Below are 26,110 nucleotides of genomic sequence, written 5' to 3' on the forward strand. Positions count from 1 at the left end.
AATGTGTCTCCCAGAGAGGCAGAGACAAGCATGCTTTAGAAGACGGTACAAGCCGAGTGCTAAGACGTGACAAATGTGGATTTACAAAAACTAGAGTAAATAGCCTAAGTTTCATGAGAAAGTTAAAAGAAATAACAGAAAAAAAAGTCATGCTCCAAAGTGTTTCTATTGTTCTCTTAGCCCATATGTTTAAAATCTGTTTTACAATACCTTCAATAAACCTTGACTCTGCATTAAAAATAGCAGGGTTGAGAAAGGGAAGAAAGACAAAAGAACGTATGTGCTGTGAAAGCAAGAAGCATACTATTGAGGTGGGAGAGTACCCAGGTCAGAGACAGCAGAGGACAGAAGAGAAGCAGCAAATTACAAGGACCAACAAAAATAAATTATGTTTGAAAATGCCATAAAGAAACTCAATACTTACCAAGCTAACTAAAATGAATAACTTTTTTAATTAAAAAATAAAAAAACACTAAAATACAACCTGAATAGGAATATTCTCAGGAGAAAAGAACAAGAAATACTAAGTTCGAACTGCAATGGGGGGGAAATCAAATAGCATTTCAAGTGGCCTAACAACTACTCATCACCAATTCAAGCTATAAATTCACTCTTTTGTAACCACAATGTCAGGGGAAACATGCTGAAACAATCAAACATCTGGTACTCTCTTTGTTGCAAAAAGAAAACTCCACTCATTTTGGCAATTTTCAATGCTAGTTTTTATTTACTGCAAATTGTGCAAAGGATCCTGTAATACTGTGCAGTAGGACAGTTCTGTAAATCCAGTATTAAACAATACCATATGGTGAGAAATGGAAAGCAGAACACCATGTGCCTTCAAAACTGCTTAATATCAGATTGCAATTCAGTTCTGACAATTCTGAAAGAAACCTGAAAAGGTCTCATTTAATATAAACAAATACCCAGGAGCACAGGCTGGATGCTTTGTCTCTTAAATGTTTTGAAAAATGGAAATCACACTAGCTTTAAATAATTGATTAAGATGTATCATATAAGAAAATAGCTTATATGTTTTCCTTCCTTTTATCAATTGGCACCATCAGTTAATACAATTTTAATAAGCTAGCTAACAGGAAGCTGCCTCCAATGAACATGCCCATTATAGGGACTAGTGGTACATTCGTTGCAATTTTCTTATTCATAACAAAAAGTAGTATGTCTTTGTTTTAAAGAAATATTTTACTTCAAAAGTAAAATTTTAAAGATAGAGTGAACATTCTTTCCAACTAAACCACTTAAGAACTAACGTAAGACATTTATGAACCATAACAGTAAAAATGGCAGCAAAAGTATTTGATGTTGCCAAATCTTAATTCTGAGGTGTATACTGAGGTGAGTTAGGTAGAATCATATAGCCAATTGGCCCAGGATTTATAGCACCATGGATTTGTGTAGAAGCACCATATGCTGCACCAACTGGATGCCACATGGCAATACTGGAATAATCTGATGCAACAGGCATGTAGGAATCAAAGCCTGACAAAGGAGATCCGATAGGGATCTGCCATTACTGGATAGTAGACTGCTCCTTGAGGGACAGGTACAGCATCAGCAATGGGAAAAGTATCTGAAAGGAAGAAGAGATATAGTATATAAATCTTATAAAATTTCACTAAATGTGAATGAATATTCTGGCAAGAAAAAGTAAATGTATCATTAATTGTCAAAAAGACACCAGGGCATGCCAGCAAGACTACTCGATGGGTAGGGGCACTTGCGGCCAACCCTGACATTCCAGTAACCTACAGAGTAGAAAGAGAAAACTGACTCCTTCCTTGGGTTGTCCTGAGTGCTACATGTGAACCATGGTGTGTACATGCAGAGTCAAACACATTTACACACACACACACACACACACACACACACACATCTAATTAAAACATTTCTTAAAGTTCACAGAGACATTTATATGCATTTGCTGCTCTTCCAGAGAGCCTGGGTTCAATGCCCAACACCTACATGGTGGCACATAACCATCTGTAACCGCAGTTCATGAGGATCCACCAACACCCTCTTCTGAACTCTTCAGGCAAAATGACCATACACACAAAAATAAATTTTGAAAAATCTAAGTAACTGCCAAGTATGAATATTTTAATTCTGGGTTCTTGTTTTTGTTGTTCTTTTGATTCAAAGTCTCTCTACATAGCCCTGGTTATCCTGGAATTCGCTCTGTAGACCAGGCTGGCCTTGAACTCAGTAATCTGCCTGCCTCTGTCTCCTGAGTTCTGGGATTAAAGAAGTGTGCCACCATTAAAGTAGTGTTCTGGCATGAACATTTTAGATATAAATAATATTATTTACAAGAGGTTAGCATAAGAGGGTCTAACTTCCAAATTAAAAAGTATCAAAATATGTGTTTATACATACAAATAAATCAGACATGGGTAACATCTGTTGGTAACTCGAAATTCAGTACTTTCAGTGAGTTAAAAGATGACATAAAAAACATTTCTTGAACTCATTGAAAGTTTCAGAACACTGGGGAAGCTGTTAAAAGCTCTTGATTACAAGCTCACATTTGTAAAAGCTCCAATTTTTATTTCAAATCTAGAATTTTCTTTCACTGTAAAACTTGCTTTCTTCTCCTCATGACAGGCCCACATTCTCATGTGAAAAAAATGTTGGTCAGGCCAACAGTATTTGTCTATCATTTTTTCAAGTTAAAAAATATGTTGTGTTAGCAGTCTACTAGTAACTCAATAAAACCAATAATTTTCCTTAAGTAAATATGCAAATTTTCCTATTGTTGTGGCATACACAGCAGGACTTGCCAAAGGAGGAAACAGGAGGATCTTGAGAGTTTGAGGCTTTATTTTAAAATGATGGCATATACCTTTTTAATCCCAGCACTTAAGGCAGAGAGGGAGGCAGGCACAGATCTCTGTGAGTTCAAGGCCAGCCTGGTCTACAAAATTAGTTTCAGGACAGCCAGCATTATTATTACACAGTTAAACACTGTCTCAAAAAACCAAAATAAGCATAAAAATCCTCAGCTTTGCATTTAAAAGAGACTGAAGAGATGGCTCAGCAGTTCTGAGCATTGGCTGCTCTGCGCTTCTAGAGGCCATGAGTTCTATTACAACTTTCTATAATGGGATCTAATGCCATCTTCTGGTGTACAGGCCTATATGCAGACATTAACATCATAAAATACATAAACAAACCCTTAAAAAAATCAAACTTCATTTATAAAGTGTTTTTATGAGTAGCTCCTGTATTTATCATGAAGAAAAGGAAACACGATTAGCAAGAAAAAACAAAAATCCTCAATACTATACAAGAGTGTAGCACTAATGAGGCATACTGCTCTATTAGCACATTATGGGGCCAGTGCCAAGATATGGTGCCAGCAGTACCTTGAATGCAAATGACATAACGTCAATGCGGTAGTTTAAATAAGAATGCCCCGCATGTGGTTATATATTTGAATAGTTGGTAGAACTATTTGGGAAGGATTAGGGAGGTGTGCCACATGTTGGAGGAGGAGGGATGTGTCAGTAGGGTGGGTCAGTTAAAGCCCTTAGGGCTAGTACCTTCCCTCCCCCCTCACTTACACATTCCTCCCTCTCGATTCAGCAAACACAACTCATACCTCTATGCTTGTGTTATCAGATGCTTCATGTCTGCCTTACTGTCTATGCTCCCCACATCATGTTCAAGCACTAACGCTCTAGAACTGTGAGCAAGCTCCCAATAAACTCCTTCTTCTCTAAGTTGCCTTGGTCATGGTGTCTCTTCACAATAAAAAAGTAACTGAGAAAGTCAAAGAATGAAATGGAGTGTAACTTGGTGGCAGAACACTTGCATAAAATGTATGAGGCCCTGTCTATAATCCCCAGTAGTGCGGAGAGACAGAACAAAGAAAATCTTTGTAGTGTTTGGAATACTACTGGCGTCCTGCAAGGATCCTTTCAAAGAACCCCAAGGATCACAAAACATCTACATACTACATTTTCAGAACTGATAGTCTAAATGCATATGAACTTTATTGAAATTATCTGAAGACTATAATTATATTAGGCACAAAACAAATCCAGCTGAGGTTTTTGCTGGCAATCTCCTTAAATACTCACCATTTGTTGATATATCTGTGTGTGCACCATCTGCTCTCGCCACATCGCTGTACACAGGAGGAACGCTTTGGTCTACCAGGGGTTGCTCAGTACAATCTGGATAACCCTCTCCATGAAGCTGCTGTTGTTGCTGCTGCTGTTGCTGCTGCTGCTGCTGCTGTTGCTGCTGCTGCTGTTGCTGCTGCTGCTGCTGCACATGTGGCATATAGACCATGGAATGCCAATAGTTGTGATGATAGCACTGGAGCAAGAAAAGGTAACAAGTAAAAACTTGCAAAAGTTTCTTATCTATTCTTAAAGTAGGGTAATTTCTCGCTTAAAGAAATCAGGTGTCAATTCTCAGGTGTTATAACTAGAACTTTAAGATCTCTTGCACCACTTATACTTCATATTTATATCTAGGGATGCATTTAGAAAATCATATTAAGGAAATCAAACATAAAAGTTTTGTGTTCAAACATGTCACTTGTAGCATTATTTTTAAAGTAAAAACTACTACAAACCTATGTATTCAAACATATAGAGCTGTGAAAATTGTTATGAATCCATTGAAGAATACCACACAAGCAAAAAAGCCATGCTTTTTATGAAATATTTAAAGACAAAATAGTGGTCTGGAGAGGTAGCTCAGCAGTTAAGAGCACTGACTACTCTTCCAGACGTCCAGCAACTACACATGTCTCAATCATCTATAGCAGGATCAATGTCCTTTTCTGGCGTGCAGGTTGTACATACAGACATATAGAAATACAATACATAAATCTGTAAAAAAGACAAAAACGCTACTCATGTTGACTTAAATGGTTATAAATTTCATATGATCCATATTTTATACTATATATACTATAATGAACAGTATTAGTTTTTAAATAACAAAGTAAAAAAGTGTTAATTAAGATGTCTATGTACTATATTACATACTATATTACATACATATATATACACATTATATATAAGAATACTATGTACTAATATTCTTGTGACATAAAGAGTAGATATTCTTGTAGATGTTATAGTCTTGTGGATTATAAATCAAAGTTTCCAAAAACTCTTAGGACACTTTTAAGAAGATAATATCAGGGTTGGGGATTTAGCTCGTAGTAGAGCGCTTGCTTGCTATGGCGCAAGGTCCTAAGTTCGGGTCCCCAGCTCAGAAAAAAAGAAAAAAAAGAAGATAATATCAAAGAATAGATACCTACCCCCGCTCCTCTTAAATGTCTCTTATATAGAAAAGAAAGTTTTCTGCTCATGTCCAAGGTTTCAGGGAAATGATTGCAAAGTACTACACCAACTATTTGAGCCATTTCCAAGAGATCAACAGTTTAATATCATTTGCTAAATATTCATCTGCATCATTCTTTGTCGGGATGTTATATTATTATGTTATTATATTATGTTATATATTGTTATAGTTTATATTAGTTACAAGTGAAGTGTATTTAAGAGGGAAAATGATCCCAATTCCACAAAGCAAAACACCTATCAACAGTATCAAGATGTATGCTAATACCTACATGTCTCAAACTCAGGGAAGAATTTGGCAAGAATCCAAAGTTGGTGCTTTAAAAAGTTATTTCAATATCTTTGAACTAGGTCTGATTAATTTCACATAAATTATAGAAATCTCTCTATGCTATTAAAGCAAAACAGTAAAAAATTCACTCTGAGTATATAACACTGAAGGGGCGGTATATAAATGTTAAATATGAGCCTAATCAATATATATATGATTGTGCTGTTTAAAACCCAGTCCCCATTCTCTTTAACAGTATTTTATAATAACCAAAGTGAATCATGCTAATGTATAAAACCAACATAATCTTCAGAGACCTCTTGAGAGTAACAAGACCTTTTAGACATTCACAGTATTTTTGGCTTTTAAAGTTCAGAAGTCTTGATTTCTTAAAACATTATCATTTGAATAGAATTTAGCAAAAATAATTTTATTATTATCCCTACCTGCAATCCCAGATTGAAATAGTACTGCAAAACTTTTGTATCTAAAACAAAAAAAAAGTATCAGACTGACATAAGCAATTTGAATTATCACTTAAAAGCTATATAGACACAGTCACCTCACACACTATCACTACTCTCAAGGGTTTTAAAGGACTTTTTTCACTTGGCATAGCTAAGATTATTTTGAGACAAGGTTTTTAATCACCCAATACAAGTATCATTTCTTACTATTAGACAGATGTTACTAGAATTCCATTCTGTTACTAACTACTAAGCTAGAAAAGACATTTTCTTGCTTGCTTCAAGATGGAAATTTCACTACAACCATACCTCAGTGACTAGCACTACTACATAGTACAAACTGCCGCTCTGCTAAAGTGGAGGAAGGGATGCTCACTGAGAAAGCAGGCAGAATATGTAACAAGTCATCTTGTTGTAATTTATCTTAACACACTCCCACCAGAAGTCTAAGGACAGGGGGACAGAAAGCAAGGCAGTGCAAATGAGTTAAAGCCTAAGATGATCAAACTTCTCCAACCATAGAACTCAACTCAAATAGTTCATAATTAACCAAAATTAGATGTACAGAAGAGGAAAAGTTCATAGCACTCCTGTTTTGTATGTATCATTTTAATGTTTGGAATGAACCACAAGGCACTGAAAACACTAAATGAGAATTCTACCACTGAGCAAACTCCTCAGCCCCATTCTCAGTATTTGAATTGCAGCCACGAGTGTTTTTAACTGACTGTGACTGACCTGGGTCCACGCCTATTTTTATTATTACTATATCCCAAGTACCACTCACTAACAGATGAATTTCTGGAAAAGGTTTAAGTCAAAGCCTCCCCATGGAAATACATTTTTTTGCCATTTTGTAGGAATCATTTTATGTTAATATACAGGGATATAAAACCAGATGTTCAAGCTAAAGAATATGAGAAAAGCAGGAAGTAAAATTTGTGGTACACACAAACATCAAAACAAAAACCAATGTTTATGACAGTATCGCTAACAGTCAAAAGGTAGAATCAACCAAAATCTCCATGAATTGATAGGTAACAAATGTGGCACAAACATAGAGAGATTCTTCAACTATAAACAGAGTAAAGTGTTGGTACCTATTATAAGAAAAGGATGAGCCTTAAAGACATGCTATTACTCACAAAGGCCAAGATCTGGAACCAGCCTAAATATGTATTGATAGATGAATAGATAAAAAAGGGAAAAGTCACATATATACACAATGGTTTTATTCAGCCATAAAAAATAAAATCATGACAACTATTGGATAGCACTACAGATCATGTGAAATAAGCCAGACTCAGACAAATATTTCCTTTCATATGATGACTCTACTTTTAAATTTTTTGAAAGTTTTTTTTCCTTTTGGTTTTTCAAGTCAGGGCTTCTCTATGTAGTCCTGGCTTGTCCTGGAACACTCTCATGTAGACCAGGCTGGCCTCAACTCAAGAGATCCACTTGCCTCTACCTCCTGAGTGCTGGGATTAAAGGCATGCACCACCATGCCTGGCTTTGAACTTTTTAAGGGGGTAGTGCCCGTCAGTCATGTATGCCAAGAGTAACATCCTAATGGCAACTGTATTTGATATACTAAAAGGACAAAACTGGAAAATGAAACATCAATGGTATTTGGATGACAAATTACCATATTTTGTCTCATGTGAATCTAGATTTAACTATACATAACTACATGTAAATGTATATAAAACACATAAAAGCAAAAGGGAACTAACTAGAAAAAAGTAACCAGTGGGTACATCAAGTATAAGGAATGATAATGGTAATGTGGTCAAAGTACAATGATTCACAGAAAAAAATGTCATAATGAAACCCATTCTATTACATGGTATGATGATAAAAAAGCTCTAGTTCTAGCCTGACAAAATTCCACATAGAAAAAAAAAAGGGTACATATGGAATCCCATCACTAGCTTAGGAGCTATTAGCATTGATAGCATCTAGAAGTAGGAGTTTCCTTTAATGATGTGACCTGTGATGGCTGAACACACACAGACTCCAATCTCAAGAGTATCTGGGCAGCACACACTGGATTCTATGGGAAAAGGGAAACAAGTCACAATTGTGTAGAAAAGGATGGAAAGGAAGAACTTGAGGGGGGTGAGTACGTTCAAAAAATTTTTATGAAAATCTCAAATAGCTTATAAATTTTTTTAAAAAAAATAGAACAAACTGGAATATTCAAATAGTAATATAAAAAAGCACTAATTTAAAGATCATTGAACACTTATGCTCAGTTTCAGAAGCATTCTACAAGTTACACACTGTATTGGCTACGATGTAGATATCTCCAGCAGGTAAAAGCACTGTATTAGTAGAAAACACAAGGACAGACTCAAATGGATGGTATCTAGAAAATGTCGCATGGGGCCAAGTGAGACAAGGAGGTAACATAAATAAACAAAAATATCTGTTGTGTAGGTAGGAAAAAATAAGTCCAAGCCCCAGAACTCATGTAAAAAGTACTGGGCATGGTGGTGCACACTTCTCATCTCACCTTAGCACTGAAAAAGCTGGGGTAGGAATTGGGTTAGCAACCTGGAGAGCCTAGCCTACTTGCCATGTTCATAGGCAATGAGATCCCATCTCAAGAAAAAAAAAGAATGTCTGAGGAACCACACTGAGGTTGTTTCTCTGGCCTGCACAGACACTAAATATGTACACACAGGAAAAGTAGGTCTGTAGCAGAAAACTTGTAATGATACAAGTGTGAAAGTGAACATCATAATATTTTGTAACGTAATTGGCATAAAGGGTTACTTAGTTAGGGTAACTTTTGATTTTATGTGTTGTAATCAATTATATCTTTTAATACATGAATATAATGTACAATAATTAAATCACTGTAAAGTAATGAAATATGTTTAAATAAACATATTCCCTACTATATTCATCATTTCCTTTTGGTGAGAACATTTAAAATCTTTTCTTAGTTATTTTGAAATATATAATATATACATCCTATTATACAAGTATACACCAAAACATACTTCTCATATATAATAATATATATATATAATTCTGTACCTAAAGACCAATCTTCCCTTACTTCTATACTCTTCTCAACCTTTAAGAATTACAATCCTAGTCTGAATTTCTATGAGATAAGAAGCATGTTTTCACATAGCACAAGTAAGTTGAGAGACAGAGTCTTTCTGTACCTGGCTTATTTTATCAAAAACTATGTATATTCTTTATATTCATTTACAAAGGACGGGATTTTGTCTTTTATGTAGGTGAATAGTATTCCACTGTGTATATATATACTCATATTTATTATTATCCATTATGGTTGGGGAGCTCTAATATATACAATTTACCTTTAAAGCCATCAAAAACAAGGTAGGTTAATTTCTAATCAGAAGGATAAAAGGAACAATGAGCAAATATGTGACAAAACAATATAGTTGAATATTAAACAACACAATCTTCCTGGCAATTATTAATTTTTAAAAAAAAATTAGCACTGTTTATCTGAGTCTTTTCACAGTAAACTGCTAGAAAATAGAAAACCTGCATTCTGTGATGGATGACTACTACTTGGGCACAAAAGGTTGACAGAATAAAGGACTCGGGATTTAGATATTAGGTTAATTAGGTAGAAACAACAATAATACTTACAAAATATGAAACCAAGAAGAGGAATAAATGTTTGTATTGACTGGTGAAAGACAAGAGGGAAAAGATGAGGAATTTCATTAGAGACCTTTAAGTTTGAAAGTTAAAAAGCTAAGTGAAAACGCCTAGTAAGTCACCAAAATTTCCAAGCAATGCTAAGTAGATTTAGAATAGACTAAGAAGACATACTATATGGAAAAAGATCAAAACAGACCTGGAGAAAATCTAGGTGACTAGTTCAGCTGCTGGAAAGAACTCGGAAAAAAAGCACAGATCAGAAAAAAATCAGGAAAAGCAAGAAAAACTATAAGCAAGCTGCTAATGACTTACAATTCTCTTCAAGTAATACAGCTAAACTCAGGGGCAACAAAAAACTTCCAATGGAAAAAAAATCACTGCTGATTGTTTAAGAAAGTAAGAATACAAGGTTTATCTCCAAAGCAGATCAGATGAATAGAAGCTTTCTCTATTTCCTCCAAATTCAGTTGGTATACCAACCAAGTATTAAAAAGGTTAACAATTTCATACACTTCAGGAAAGACACAGAAGAAAATGTTTAATATTAACTCCCACTTTAAAATAAAATACTTGAGAAAAAAACAAAGCTACTCATTTGTAAATTTCTTTCGGGAAAGACATGTAGCTACAAAAGAGGAGCAGAGGAAGAGTCATGACTCGATCCAACTATCTACTAGTCATCTATGCAGAAGATTCTTGCAGTTGCTCCCTTTGTTAGTCACTTTGAATTATATCCTCAAATCACTCTCATTTGGTTCTGTACCCATCAACCACGTGGAAGCCATCTCAAATCTAAATAACCCGGATCAAATCGCAAAATAAACTACCTTGGGGGAGATCACTTCCACTTGGATCATAGGAATAAGGTGGCGGCGGTGGTGGAAGAGGAAACCCTGAAGCATCTCCTGCTTCAAGAGGAGTGGCAGGAGGAGGAGGCAATGGAGGTGGCAGTGGTAGTGGTGTTGCCACCGGTGTTGCCACTGGTGCTGCTGCCGCTGCTGAAGGCTGAAGATAGGCTAGAGCAATAAAAATAGGAAAATTATTAGGGATAGGATGGCAATAATTAACAAAGAAATAAAACAAGAAATAGCAATGCACAGCTATTGTCCCTTATAAGTAGTAGCTGACCTGCTTTTTTTTTTCACCCCCAGTATAATCACAGAATACTGAATTCTCATGGATTGACTTAAAAACAAACACTTGGAGGGAGGTTGGTTACCCAGTGCAAATTTAAAGATGTTTCCAGCAACCTATCACTCTGGGTCAAATCATTAAGACAGAAGTCAAGAAACAAAATTGAACACAATAGAGATTTTAACAACCTTACACATTCTCCTGGCACCTTCGGGAGAACGTAAGCAACTTTAAATCATGAATTTCCAGTTTTAAGGAGACACAAAATCTAAAAAATGGGCTAAATACAATATTTTATCCCTGTAATGTCCTATATTCATTACTAATTTTATTTAAAATTATACATCTAGGAGTTTCAGTTTTAATACAAAATTAAAATGTATTTGTTTGCATATTAAACCCCTAGGATAATAAACTGTTTCCAACCTAGTAAAAATAGCTATATTCATGTAATATATTACTTAAAATGTGATATTTTGACAGATGTTAAATAACACAAACCTTGGAATTTAACTAGAAAATTTTAGTCAATTTTTAAAATGATGTACTAAACTATAAAGTTGTGCTATCTACATGATAATTTTAACACTAAAAGCCATAAACAGTTTCATCTCATTATTCAATATAGCATTAAATTCAGAGCTCTAACACAGAGTTGAGCTTACAAACCACAAGCTGAATTTGTTACTCTGGAAATTTAGCCAGAACAAATATACTTTGCCTTCATTCACAAGCAACACTAATAGTACAACTACATGCTAATAGTAATAGGACATATATCTACAGATGACACCAAAGCAAAAATAAATTCATAAACAGCTTTTCTTGGGGATGGGAGGGATAAAGAAGCAATCCTCTCTTGATTGTAATGTTGCTTACATAAGTGCACACTTGAGAAAAGTGCACAGAACTGGACAAGAGAAGGTGAAATTTATTAAAGCTAAACTACATAGAAAACTTTAACAACTTACATAACTCCTCTTTGGAGTTGTTTTATATATTAGAAATGTGTGTTTTTATAGTTTTAGCAAAGTCATTTAATTATCACAGTAACTACTAATGCTTGAATGTTTCTGTAAGCATGGCTTTTCCAAAAATGTTATTTTCCTTATCTCTTTTAAACTAATACTCAAAATAAATCATACTAGGTTTTTGGATGTGGATGAACAAGACTAGCTGCCTAACTAGGCAAGGCAGAAGGATCTCAAATTCACGGCCTGCCTGAGGTACAGAGTAAGCTCAGGACCAGCCTAGGCAATATAGTGAGACTTTACTGTAGACTTAAATGTGAAAAGACAGCTAGGAATGGCTTAGGACTAAGTGCTCGAGTAGCATGCACAAGGCCCAAGGTTTAATGGACAGTGCCAAGAAAATGAAATCAGATCAGTTAGCCAGAAACAAATATGAATATGATCACTAGGTAAAAGCCAACTACTAGACCTAGAGGTAACAAAATAGTCACAAACCCAAGAGAATCAAATTTAAAGAAATTAGAGTGTTATTCTCCTCAATTGGCATTCCTTATAAAATGCACTACAACAAACACTTTTTTTTTCCTCTAGTATGGAAGCCATGGGTTAACCTGAAACTAACTCTGAAATTCAAGATGGGTAATATATATATATATATATATATGTGTGTGTGTGTGTGTGTGTGTGTGTAGTGTGTGTGTGTGTGAGAAAGTGTCTGTGTGTGTCGTGTGTGTCTGTGTGTGTCGGTGTCTTTCAGAGGGGACAGAGAACAACTATCAGTAGTTGGTTCTCTCCTTCCAACTCAGACCACCATACTTGGTAGAAAACACCTTTACTTAGCCACTGAGCAATCTTAAGAGTCACAGAGTTAAGTATTGTAATGATTCGATCTATCTGAAGTATTAATATCCTTTAACTTAGCTGTGATTTCAATTCTTTAAGCTCAGACCTCTGCTGAAAGCAAACAAGCAATGCTTTGCCATATTTAGTGGCAAAGTAGTAAAGCCAGGGTCCCAAAATGACATTTCTAATGAAAGAGTCCCCTCACAATCATTTATTACATGTTCTTGTTCTGAGCATTGTAATGCATTTTTATCTATTAAATAAAACTGTTAGACAGAAAAAAATGTACTGTCTCACGAATGATTTAAGATTTGTATAATCCTAGAAGTAAAACTGTCAGCCACCCTAAGAGCCACTTTCAGTTCTGCCTTGTCACAGCCCCTTTCACTTCCACATGATTAACAATAATATTCACTCTAGCACTAATCATTTCAGTATGGTTTTCACCTCAATTTTCCTACCCACAGTTCAAACATTTTTCTAGTATACTACTGCCAAAATTTGAAAAAATAAACTAATTAATGCATATTGGTGTTCGCCTACATGTGTCTGTGCACCACATGCATATCAAGTACCCTCAAAGGCCAGAAGAGCATCAGATCTCCTTGGAGTTACAAATGGTTGTGAGTCATCATGTGGGTGCTAGGAATCAAACCCAGGTCCTCTAGACGAGCAGTGAGTACCACTAACCATTAAATCATCTCTCTAGTTGCCCATTAAAACTTTTTGATGGTACAAATATTCTCCATGCTATTGATTCAGTAGCTACTAGTCACATGGGGCTTTGTGATCATCTGGCTTTATTTAGTGGCAACTAATTCAAATTGTCACATGCAGATTATCATTATACATGTCTCACTATACACCTCTAGATAATTCTTCAAGAATGGTTCATAAGAAAAATACTGAGTCTAATATGCTACCTGTTATGCTTCAAAATCTCTCTAGCAGATTAGAAAATCTTGGTTCACAGGTCCTTCAAGTATTTTTTTTACATTTGTTTGTTTTGTAGGGAGATTTACTGTATAAAATGAGAACTACTTCTATGTCAATCCTTACGTAATAAAACGTAAAATTCATGGGCTGAGCAAGAAGGCTCAGTAGGTACTAGAAATGGCTGTACAAAGCTAGTGACATAGTTTGAATCCTGAAATTCACATAAAAGTGGAATCAACTCCAGAGTTCCCTGCAGCCTCTGTCCCATATACACCGTAAAAAAAGTTACAAAACTAAAAGTTGTAGGACTAGTACAAGTTCTATAACTATCCACTGAGTAGCAAAGGGCAGGTATAAAATCTTATCAGAGCCCTATTACAAAAACAAAAGGAAAAAAATCAGAATTTAAGTAAGCTGACTCTCATTCCTCAGTGATAGAACACTTTTAAGTAAAATTAACATATCTATTTCTTTAAATTACAATACTACCTAGTAACTAGAATAACATACTCATAAATAGAAAAAGATTTCCAAAGAAAATAAACACCAATAACCCACCTGGACTGTCTTGTGGGAGTGGAGGTACAAAGACAGGTTGTATGGCATTCTGTGAGGAAACATCAGAGGTACTAACAGCTTGATTATCTCCTGCACAGTTAGAAATGACTGTGACTGGAACTGGAACTGGAACATGGCTGGCCCAAGAAACTGCAATTGCTGCAGAATTTTCCAACACCTATAAGTGGAAGAAAGATTGGAATTCTTAAGTTTAGTTTCTCAAACCATATTTGTTTCTTCCCCTCAACTTAACTTCAGGAAATTATAATTTCTCTATTGACAAAACACTGAGAAGTCAATCTTCAAGCAAACCATGTATAAATTTACTTCTTTTGCAGATCTCTGACTACATTAAGAGCTATGTTTCTTTAAGATAACACATTGATTAATATCAAAATCATAAAGCCATCAAGTTGTGCATAAAGGAAAGTTTCCCTGCAATTCCTGTTCTTTATTTGTCTAGCTGCTGTGTTCCTAAAATTCGAACAGAATTCTGAGCCTCCATGGCTTTGTAATATATATTCATTTCCACTCATATTTACCCACAAAAATATTTAAGTCGAAGAGATATTTTTGTATTTAGGTCAAACTAAATGAGGCTTTTTTTTTATTAAGGTGCAAAATTCTTCAAGAGAACCCAGTACTTTCTCAGGGCATATGTTATATACAAATGGGTGTAACTATAACACAAATTCAGAACAAATAAGATTTTTAAACACCGTCTTCAGTGGCAGCTTTCATTTCTGACTACTTGCAATATCACTCTTACCCAGTCCAATGATCTGAAATTATAAAATCATGAAATCCTACTAGACGCTGGTTAATCTTTTCATTGTTTGACCTCTTTGCATATTAAAGAGCCATAATCACTACTCCTGAAAATGTTCTCATCCCAAAGTATCAATACTTTTCCTCTTTCCTCAACTGTTCCTTCTCATTTTCAAAAATGTGATGATCAAGTAGCTGTATTTTAATCTTGGTCGCATATTTTTTTCTTTTCAGCTACCTTTATAAACGTAAACTCCCAATTTATGTTTCGGTAAACAAGAGACTTGGAAAGTAATTTACTCTTGACTGACAAGTTCACAGGAGATCGCAAAATAGTCTCTGAAACAGTACTTAATTGATTTGAAAAAAAAAGTATTAATCACTGTGCCAGATAACAGAAAGCATAGTAATACTTAGTGAAATATAAGCAGCTGCTCGGAATTATGATGAAGGCAAAAAAATTCATTTTCTATTTAGCTCACTGTAAATAACTGATAACACTATGAAGAGTACCTTTTGGGGATAGTTGTATGAGGTAACTGTGTCTTGAGGCACAGAACATGGTCCATTGTCCTGAAGAGACTTGAACAGATAAAGAAATATAATTGAATAAAGGTGAAGGAAGAAACCAAAGGGAATTTTCACTCTTTCCTATCCTCTATCTTAAGTCCTCTAGTCTCATCCCCAGCCCTGTAGCAGCCTATTCAGAGGTGGCTTTCCTTCCACACTATCCCCAACCCTAAGGACTACATAAAGACTTGATGTGGTCCCAGCTTTCCTCCTTCCTGTGGACTCTCTCACCCATCACCAACCTATTCCCATTCTTTTCTGTCAGTCCCAATACCTTGGAACACTTTTTCCCTGGTACCCCCAGTGGTTAAAACCTGACAGGGACTAAGGTAGGTAATTCCCACTATCCCTCCTGTTCTTCATTACTATCTCCCCATTCCAGTCAGGCTGCTTATGGGTTCCTCCTCCTACCTCAACTCCATTCACTGGAGACTCCAACTCAGACCCAAACCCTTTTATCCCGGCCTCTTCAAATTATTCTTTGCCTTAACCTCAACCTATTTGTAAGATTTCCTAGTCCCACCACACACCCAACTAACTTCCTAAGAATCTAATCTGTTGATGTGAACAGGATCCTTTGTCTCTTTCCTAAAGCCCGTCTCAGCCTTTATCCCTAGCGTACCCTCTCCTCTATTCTTCTCAGCCACCTGTCAACCCACAGAAGCACTCAATAGCACAAAATCCACAGCTACCATACTTTTCTACCTAGAAAAGGCACAAGAAACTAAGAAATGGAATGGCTACCCAACAAAGATAAGACCTTATTATATCGATACCTAGAATCACCAACCCCAGTTGACTAGACAGTAGCAGAAAACCACAAAAACTAACAGTCAGGACAATATGCCTCTACCAGAACCCTACTGTAAGACCTAAGAGATGCAATATAGCTGAAGCAGAAGATAAGGACTTCAAAACAGCTATCACAAATGTAAGCTAGTATGAATGTTAATTATTATGAACGTAATAGCTATTTTGTTCAAGAACCTTAAAAGAGGACATAAATAAAATCCCTAAAACACAAATAGTAAAATCAAATAATGAAAGCAATTCAACAGAAATAGATGAAAGAAATAGAATTGCCAAGAAAGCCTCAAACTAAGATAAAACTGGAAAAAAAATTAATAAATTGAAAACCTCAGAGCACAGCAAACAAGACAGAAAAGAAAATCTCAAGCATGGAAAACGGGGTAGAAGAAATGGATACCTCAGTCAAAGAAAATATTAAGTCAAAAGCTCCAGGTACAAAACATCTGGAAAGTCTGGGAAATTATAAAACGACCACATCTATGGTTAATAATAGGAACAGAAATGAAACCCAGGTCAAAGACACAAAAATATTTTCAATAAAAATCATATAGACCACCAAATAGAGTGAGAAAGAGTGAGAGTGTGAGACAGAGAGAAAGAGAGAGAGCGAGAGAGAGAGAGAAAGAGAGCGAGCACTCTTTTAAAGTTAAAGCAAGGTCAGATAAACAATTTAAACAAACTCATAACCCCTAGTGAAATAGAAGCAGTAACTAAGTCTTCCAAAAAACAACAAAAATACCCAGGGTGAGACAAATTAAGTACAGAATTATATGAGACCTTCAAAAAATGCTAATATTCCAAAATTTTCTCTGCAAAATAGAAACTTAGGGAACACTGCCTAAATTCTTTTTACAAGGTCACAATTAACCTTATACAGAAACCACAAAAAGACTCAAGAAAAAATTATATAGACCAATTTCCCTTATGAACCTGAATGCAAACATTCTCAATAAAATACTTGCAAACTGAATGCAAGAACACATAAAAGATATCATAGCCCTCAATGAAATAAGTTTCATCCCAGAGATCCAAGAATAGTTCAACATATGTGAATAGATAAGTGTAATTCATCATATAAACACTCAAAGAAAAAAACCACATGATCATCTCATTAGATGCATAAAAAAGGCCTTTAATAAAATCCAACACCCCTCCATGACAAGTCTTATAGAGAGCCCTGATTTCTACTTAAGTCAACATCAACTTAAACGGAGAGAAACTCATCACAATTCTACTAAAAATCAAGAACAAGACAAAGCTGCCCATTTCTCATGTCTATTTAATATGGTTGTTGAAATCTTAGCTAGAAGAGTAAAACAACTATAAATAAAGAGGCTAGAAATAGGAAAGGAAGAAGTCAAAATGTCTTTATTTACAGATAGTATGTTTTATACATAAATAAGATTAAAAACTCCACAAATCTACAGGGGATAAACACTTTAAGTAACAGGATAGAAATGCAAATCAGAACTACTTTCAGATTTCCTCTTACACCATTTAGAATGGCCAAGATGAACTGATAAGCTTAAGGCATAAGAAGACACTCACCAACAGCTGGTGGGACTACAAACTTATACAGCCACTATGGAAATCAGTGTAGTGGTTCCTCAGGAAGTGGGAATCCATCTACTTCAAGATCCAGCTTCACTCACAGAACTCTACATATACCAAAGAACTCTATATCCTAGTCAGAGACATTTACTCATTCATGTTCACTGATGCCCTATCCGTAATAGACAGCAATTTCAAATAGACTAGATATTCATCAACAGATAAATGGATGATGAAAATGTGGCACATTTACAAAATGAACTATTATCCAGCTGTTTAAAAACAGTGAAGTCAAGCTGGTCTCTCCAGCTGGCTCAGTGGTTAAGAGCACTGACTGCTCTTCCAGAGGTCCTGAGTTCAATTCCCAGCAACCACATGGTGGCTCCCAACCATCTGTAAAGAGATCTGATGTCCTCTTCTGGTGTGTCTGAAGACAGCTACAGTGCACTCACATACATAAAATAAATAAATCCTTTAAAAAGAAAACAGTGAAGTTGGGGAAATTTACAGGTAAAAATGGAGCTAGAAAAAAATTATCCTGAATGAGGTATCTGAGACCCAAAAAGTATGGATGTATACTTTTCTATTTGCATGCTAGCCTTTCAGCCTTTGATAGGTACACTATAGTCCTTATAGCAACAAGTTAGAAATAGAATAAGGGACTGGGAGGAGGGGAGACTCTTCGAGGAATGGGAATTAAAATTCAATTACGGAAAGACAAGAACAAGATTAAATGGTACGGGAAAGGAGCAAGAGGAGGGTAATAAAAAGAGATTACAGGGATAAACAACTAATGCTAATTATCATGTGAGGGCTTATATGGAAACCGACTAGAGTAGAAGCTTCTTAAAATACATACATACATGAAAGAAATCCAAATGTAGTCACCAAATAACAGATGAGAGAGAGCCCCAAATAGTTATCCTTCTGGACCATGTGAAACCTCCAGTGAGGAATGGAGTACACATCTAGTTAAGTGCCTAGTCAAAGGGGTCCCATGGAAATTCCCAAACTAAGCCTATCACAAAGGCTAATGTTTGCTCTCCACAAAGTAATGGTTAGGCATTATTGAAGGCAACACCTACATCACTGAACATGGAGAAGTTGAGCTGGTGCCTAACTAAAGCCTTCAGTTCTACTGCCTGGTGTTCATGATACTGGGAAGTGTTCTATTATAGGCTACTAGAGGAAAAAAGTAACCACCAACCCATATTCAAAGCCTTCCCTCTACAATGATGAGCAGCCCATGTGATAAGTTGGTCAATAGTGAGTGGCACAATGAACATTGCAGAGTGACCAACCGTAACTGGAGTTAAAACTCTAATTTTCTTACAATTGTATTAACTTGGCTACAAAATTATTAAGAGCTCTGTAAACATTGTGATGTCTGTTTCAAAATAAGAGTTGAAATAAGGGCTGGAGAGATGGCTCAGCAGTTAAGAGCACCCGACTACTCTTCCAGAGGTCCTGAGTTCAATTCCCAGCAACCACATGGTGGCTCACAACCATCTGTAAAGAGATCTGATGACCTCTTCTGGTGTATCTGAAGACAGCTACAGTGTACTTATATATAATAAATGAAGAAATCTTTAAAAAAAAGAGTTGAAATAAGAAGATCTCATTTGGATGAAATTATTTTCAGAAAAGTTTTCAAGGTATGGATCCTTAAGATATCAAAATTTGATATAAATACCAAGAGTACGGTAATCAAGTAAAGAATAAAACAAAGCAAATCTAAGTAGTCTATCTACAGAAAATTATCAACATGGCTGGTATACAAAATCTTAATAAATAAATCTCTTAACTGAAAAAACACATAAGCTATAAATAAAATCTGTGCAAGTATAACAAAATAATTCTTGGGTCTCAAATTTCCTTCAGGATGTAGGACATGCACATGATATGTCACTTGTTTTTAATCTTGGCACTCAGAGAGAAAGGCAAGCATGTCTGAGTTCAAGGTTAGATAGCCTGGTTTACAGTGAGTTTCACGACAACCAGAGATATGTTGTGAGACTAAAATAAACAAACAAAAATGAAAAACAATGGTGATGCAAAAAGTCACCACTTTCTAAGAATTCTTAAGTCTCTACTTTTAAATAAGGAAACTAATATTGATGGTTTTATTTTACTACTATCCAAGAATTTCAACTTTCTGCTTTGTGATCAAGAGAAGAAGTTAGGCTCTTCAGTAGGATCTGCTTTTGGCAAGTGAAATGAAAAGGAAAATGGTCAGTGGTCCTTTCCAGTGCCAGAACACCATTTACTACTTTTTAGTTTCTGCCTTGCAATTCTGAATGAAGGCCACATCAAAGTCCCTACTAAGTTTCCTACAGGGCTCCATTGCGCCCTTACTATAAAGTATATGAGCTATTCATATTTGTTATTATTAAATACCTACCAGGTTAGCTGTAGATACAGTTGTGGTATACACACTGGAAGTTTCATAGCCTTGTTCTAGAGGATATAGCCAAAGCAAAAAAAAAGAGCATTATTTTTAGTTTGAAATTCCACAAATAATGAAGAATATCAAATTAAATCTAATCTCACTGACCTGAAGAATAAAGATAATCTCCATGATATCCTCCTAGAACAGAGAAACATGTACACAGATCTTTTTAACATGACACAGCAGAACTGTCAGTAATTGCTTTTTCTTGAGTTTTATGGGCAAATACTCACAACTAAAATACATATCTGGTTGAAAGTTATTTGAGCTTCCCTATTAGTCAACACAAGACAAGGTAAGCTGTCAAAAGTAGAAGTTTCTGCTCAAATTTCCCTTAGGTGTCAAGAATATTTTCTTCAACTAGAGATAATGTTTTAACTATCTTTTTAAATAAACTCACTCGAAATACCTCATACTTCCGTAATGTACACAATTCTTCGGGATTGTTTCAATAGTATTATTGACTGGTAGATGTAAAAACAAGCAAATGCCATGGTACAAAGCAAAGTTACTATTAAGTCTATACAAACAGCTCTAGAGACAAATTTTATTTCAGTATTTAAGAATGGATGTCTTTGGGGGGGATGAGAAAAAATGTAGAGCTCACTGTATGAATGTGCCAAAAAAAAAAAAAATCCACACTAAATTGTACATTTTTTTGAGTAAGTAAACTTTTGGTATGTATACTGTATCTCAATTAAGTTTTAAAAAATGTATCTATGCCATTAGCAAGAAGAGTACAGCCTTTACCATATTATCAGCTTTTGAATCTGTTTCCTCACATATAATACAGAGATGACATGTTTCCCATAACATAGTAACGATTGCCAATAAATTATAATTACTTATTGGAATGGTTGATATAACATTCAATAAATGCTAAAATGTTTTTAAATCAAGTAAAAAAAAGCGCTTTGGGTTATGTGGGTTCTGGGATTTGAACTTAGGTCCTCAGATTTACATAGCGACACTTATACCCACTGAAACATCTCACTATCCGCAATCTTACACTTCTTTCAAGTTACTAGAAAAGGTGTAAAACACCAAAAATATTCCCAAGTTCTAATATACAAATACCACAACAATCATCTTTTCAAAAATTACTAAGCACTAACTCACCATTATCACAGTGGTCATTACTAAATTTGAATTCAAGTCTGTTTATGAATTATAGTCCTGCTCGTTAACAGCATCCTGAAGTAGCAGAACGCTTTGTGGACCAGTATTGTTCTGTACAAAGACAGACATACATATACAGAATTCCTCCTGTATTAGCCAAAAAAAGGCTAGAAGGATGTTCTAAATGTAAGTTAATAGAAACTCAATTTTGATATACTATTGTAAGAGAAACATGTGGATGTTTTAGAACCCGAAATAGCTGAAGCAACTGTAAAACATGAATTTTTCTAAACTTTAAAGCTCTAAGGTGGTTGCTTGCATAGCATCCGAGAGTTCTACTAAATTCCTCTCACAAAATGTTAAAAATTAGGCTACGGATGTATTACGGGGCAGAAAACCTTTATGTGTGGGGACCCTAGTTTTGATCCTTGAGTTGGTTAGGTAGGGTGGAAACTATACATAACATTTTCTCCATACAGAGAAGTGAAGCTTTCACCTACTTACAGGTAAAGATGAATAAGCAGTCTCATTCCCTTCTTCAAGTGCATAAAATGTAACAGTTTCTTCCACTCCATTCTCTGGGGCAAAACCATATTGGCATCCCTTATTCATGCAATGCATCTGACGATGGCTACGCCTAAAAGAACTTAATTTGAAAATCAAAATGGGAAAATAAGTTAAAACATGGTAGTAGTTTGCTTTAATTTCTCAGTGAAAGATAAATATCTCAAAGCAGATGTTTTAGGTTTAATTTATGTGTATGTATGCTTTGCTTATATGTGTATCGCACACCATGTGTATCTGGTGCCTGTACAGAGAGACCTGAAGAAGGCATCAGATCCTCTGGAACTAGAGTTGCAGATGCTTGTCAGCTACCAAGTGGGTACTGGGAATTAAACCCAGGTTCTCCAGAAGGACAGCCATACATTTAACCTCTAAGCTACCTCTCCAGCCACAAACTGAGGTTTTAGAAAGTTGGTGCACATTATCCTTGCTTAGCAATAAAACCACACACAGATGTTTTCCCTTAACTTACAACACTTTAACTACTTACCGAGACCTATAAGAGACATTATCATAGCTCTGGCAGCATTTTTTGCCCGGGCCAGGGTAAATCCCAACTTTAGGATTTGGCATGTTTTGCCTTTTTACTAAGTGAGATGAATCCCTGAGAATAAACATAAAAACAATTACTTAATTATTGCCAGTCTCAAGTAGAATTAACAAAGTTTTCTGAAAACATTCAACAAGAATTTATTGGGCTTATACAGTATTAATGGATACAAAGACGTAATTTATATAACATCCATTTCAGATGGTATTCATCTTTGAGTAGCATCTTCAATGCTTTCCGTATTTCTGGGCAATGAAAAAATACAAATATGCCAATGATTTTCCGGCAATGAAAATAAAATATGCCAATGGATGGTGGGTAAGAGGCATCAGCACCATGTTCTCTCCCAAAGCTCTAATTTGCAATTCACTGTAACTTGGTTCAGGAGTAGTTTCTAAAATTCCCAAGAAAAGATATCACATTATGATGAAAAGCAGTTAATTCTACCTGGGCCCCCATATCCCTCGGACCATCAGATGAATGTTGAGGCAAAAATACCACTAGACATAATTTGGTCGTTGTCTGTGAGTAGTAGTAGAGGGTCATGCCCATAATGCATACTACGCTGAATCCTGGGTGGGACAATTGGGGTCCCCCCACTATATGCCATGGTCATATAAATCTCTTTCCCTCGAAATTTTTTGAACATCTTCTTCGTTTCACATTCATGTCCGTCATAACTTTTCAGAAGAGACATAGTAAATAAGCTTTCTAACCAAAGTAAAAGACCATGCACCTTTGCCCTCATCATACCTTCAAACTGTCAGATCAAAGTATGTAATGTAAGGTGGAAATTTATTTAGTTTTCAAGGATATACTTGATCTTTCCATTGGAAGGGCAAAAGGAAAAAACAGTTCATTCTATGTTGATGAGTATTTCAATACCCAATATTTCAACCCTCTCTATAGTACTTGTAGATCTGGTCATCAAAAATATTGAGTCATCTAATTACCTACAATATTTTTCTCTAAAAAAATTATGGTTGCTTTTCAGATGTCTTCCTACTTCTTTGAAAGTATTTAAAATCTATATCAACCTAAGTTTATATGAAGGCAATCCCCGCCTATAGAGTATATCTACCTATGTCCAAAAACAATTTTATTATTACAACTAGGCAAGAGGCTATTAGATTCTAGGGCACAGATGCTAAGGACCACTCTAGAATATACAGGATAATCCTTTCCTCTCCACCAATCCATTAGCTATGAAAACACAGTAGTGTGGAAGAAATACTCTACATAACAGGACATATGGTATACCTTTTAAAAGAACACTTTTTTTCTTTTTGGTTTTTTGAGACAGGATCTCTCTGGGTAGCCCTGACTACCGCAGAATTCACTGAGTAGACCAGGTTGGCCTTGAATTCACCCAGAGCCAACTGCCTCTGCCTCTGCCTCCTGAGTACTAGGGTTAAGACCTGGATCACCATTACCCAGCTAAACAGTACAATTATTTCTAAGTAAAATAAACTGCAACAGAAAACAAAAACCATAAGAAAAACATTTAGGATACAAACCTATTTCGGGGAAATAGGCTCCATTTATAGTGTGGTAACCTCTTCCGGTGCGAACTGGTATAGTATTCCAGGTAGGAAGAAGTGCCACTTGGTTGACTGGTTTTACATTGGCCATCGGAATTAAATGCCTTGAAGTGAAAGGTATCATGAACCCATTATAATACACACTTAACTCTCATTCAATACACTAATGTAGCCTTCTTGCTTTACTTTTAAGCACATTACTTTTTTCTGTATTTTCTTGGAGATGAGGTTTCACTATGTAATCTTGGCTGGTCTAGAATTCCCTACAGAGACCAGGCTGGCCTCAAACTCAAAAGAGATTTCCCTCTTCAGACTCCTGAGAGTTAGATTTAAAGCATGTGCCACCACCACCCATGGATCAAGTGCATTTTTGTTAAGTCTGTTTACACTAGCTTTCCTATACATTTCTCCTTTAGCTTAGACAACCTAAATGTAGTTTATATAACTTCACAGATGTTTTAATGTCTATCACACCCAGAAGAAATAGGATAATCTACCACAAGGTAGACTATACAGCTTCCTTTCCATGAAAGAGGACATTTCCTAACCTGACTCAGGTGAGGCTTGGGTATATACTCTGACCAATAAAAAGAAAAATATCTTTACAGGTATCAAACACTGCCTCATGGTCTCATTTTTCTCCTTCTCTGTGATCATAAAAGCATGTTTCAGAACAAATCCTTTAGCCTGATGCTGACTACAAGCTCAAGGCCACCTGCATAACTAAGTAGTTAAAATTGTCTCAAAATAAAAAGAACATATAATAATATACCAACTAAGTTATATTTAGGAAATATATACACACATTTGCATGTAACAATAATTAATGAAAAAAAGTTCATGAGTTTGATTAAGGAGGAAGTATATGTTAGATTTAGAGCGAGGAAAAGCGAGAGGAAATGATAGAATTATACTGTCATCTCAAAAATAAATACTTTTAAAAAGTAATAAGCAAGGGCTGGGGGATACACCTATTATGATATTTCATTTTTTAACATTTACTTTTATTAATCAAAGTAATTAGCTCAGCAGATAACAATTCTGGTTCTCTCAACTAGCATCCTAGAAATTCTCAATTTAATATAAGTAAGCACCTGGCAATTTTAATGGCTATACACTCTTACCTTTCTGCAAATTCCTCAATGAAAACTAAGACTGAGGTATTCTCATTATCAATTTCCTGAATGTGAGCATTATAATATTTTCCACCTGGTTCCATGCAAACCTGAAAGACAGGAAAAAGGAGTTGTATATTAATTCATCTGTCTTGTCCACTGAAAATCTGTGCTTACTCAAACAACCATTTCTCCAAACATGATTCAATGTCTACTATTTTAAAATAACTGAAATCACGGCTAGTCTATGGGACATTTATCAGCTTAAATTTAAATATAAAGTCTGTAATTAAAATTTAACACAATACAAACAATGAAATCTTTCTCTTAGCATTTTATAAAGTATTTGTTGCTGTATTAAGGACCTAATCCAGAGCTTTAGACATGGGGGCTAAGTATTCTACCACTGAGCTATAGCCTCAGACATTGTTTATTCAGACAAGGTCTTAGTTTAGTTATAAACACCTAGACTTAAATGTATGATTCTTCTTCCTAGGCTTCCTAAGTGCTGTGATGACAGAGAGGGATTACTAAGCCCAGGATGATCACCTCACTTTACTGATTTAAGGTACAATCTCATAGAAACAAATCATCTTTGAAGAAGGCACTAACCTGACACTTGTCTCCTAAATAGTAATATCTTCCACCATACTCCAGGCAATCTGATTTTTGAAGTTCTATTAGAAGAAATAGAAGATTAAAGCTCAATTTTAATGTATTCCGTTCTTACTGCTCATAATTTATCTAATTTACATTAACAAAATGTATTTAACAATGCTGTCATTGAAGAAAAAATGTCCCAAAGAGTCATTCTAACAACCTTATTACTATGGTCAATTTATTAAACGATCCTAACCAGAATAGTTCTGTACTGTAAACCACTTCAGTACAAGT

The 26,110-nt window shown here is 35.4% G+C and overlaps 1 protein-coding gene across 1 annotated transcript in view; it reads right to left on the reverse strand.

Annotated features, from left to right (window-relative positions):
* Positions 1–698: 698 nt before the first annotated feature.
* The window catches only part of Alg13 (ALG13 UDP-N-acetylglucosaminyltransferase subunit), a 57,500-nt gene continuing 32,088 nt past the window's right edge, over positions 699–26,110 (reverse strand). The window contains 20 exon segments of the mRNA XM_032890454.1: positions 699–1,516; positions 1,518–1,591; positions 4,101–4,341; positions 6,060–6,100; positions 10,565–10,753; positions 14,180–14,357; positions 15,461–15,529; positions 20,280–20,335; positions 20,433–20,465; positions 21,447–21,470; positions 21,473–21,557; positions 21,951–22,092; positions 22,501–22,614; positions 23,008–23,028; positions 23,030–23,095; positions 23,097–23,217; positions 23,220–23,240; positions 24,078–24,205; positions 25,226–25,326; positions 25,829–25,893. Of these exon segments, the coding sequence (XP_032746345.1) occupies positions 1,334–1,516; positions 1,518–1,591; positions 4,101–4,341; positions 6,060–6,100; positions 10,565–10,753; positions 14,180–14,357; positions 15,461–15,529; positions 20,280–20,335; positions 20,433–20,465; positions 21,447–21,470; positions 21,473–21,557; positions 21,951–22,092; positions 22,501–22,614; positions 23,008–23,028; positions 23,030–23,095; positions 23,097–23,217; positions 23,220–23,240; positions 24,078–24,205; positions 25,226–25,326; positions 25,829–25,893 (1,952 nt within the window). The 3' untranslated portion in view covers positions 699–1,333.

The sequence above is a fragment of the Rattus rattus genome, chromosome X (genome assembly GCF_011064425.1).
Source record: "Rattus rattus isolate New Zealand chromosome X, Rrattus_CSIRO_v1, whole genome shotgun sequence".
NCBI classification, from domain to species: Eukaryota; Metazoa; Chordata; class Mammalia; order Rodentia; family Muridae; genus Rattus; species Rattus rattus.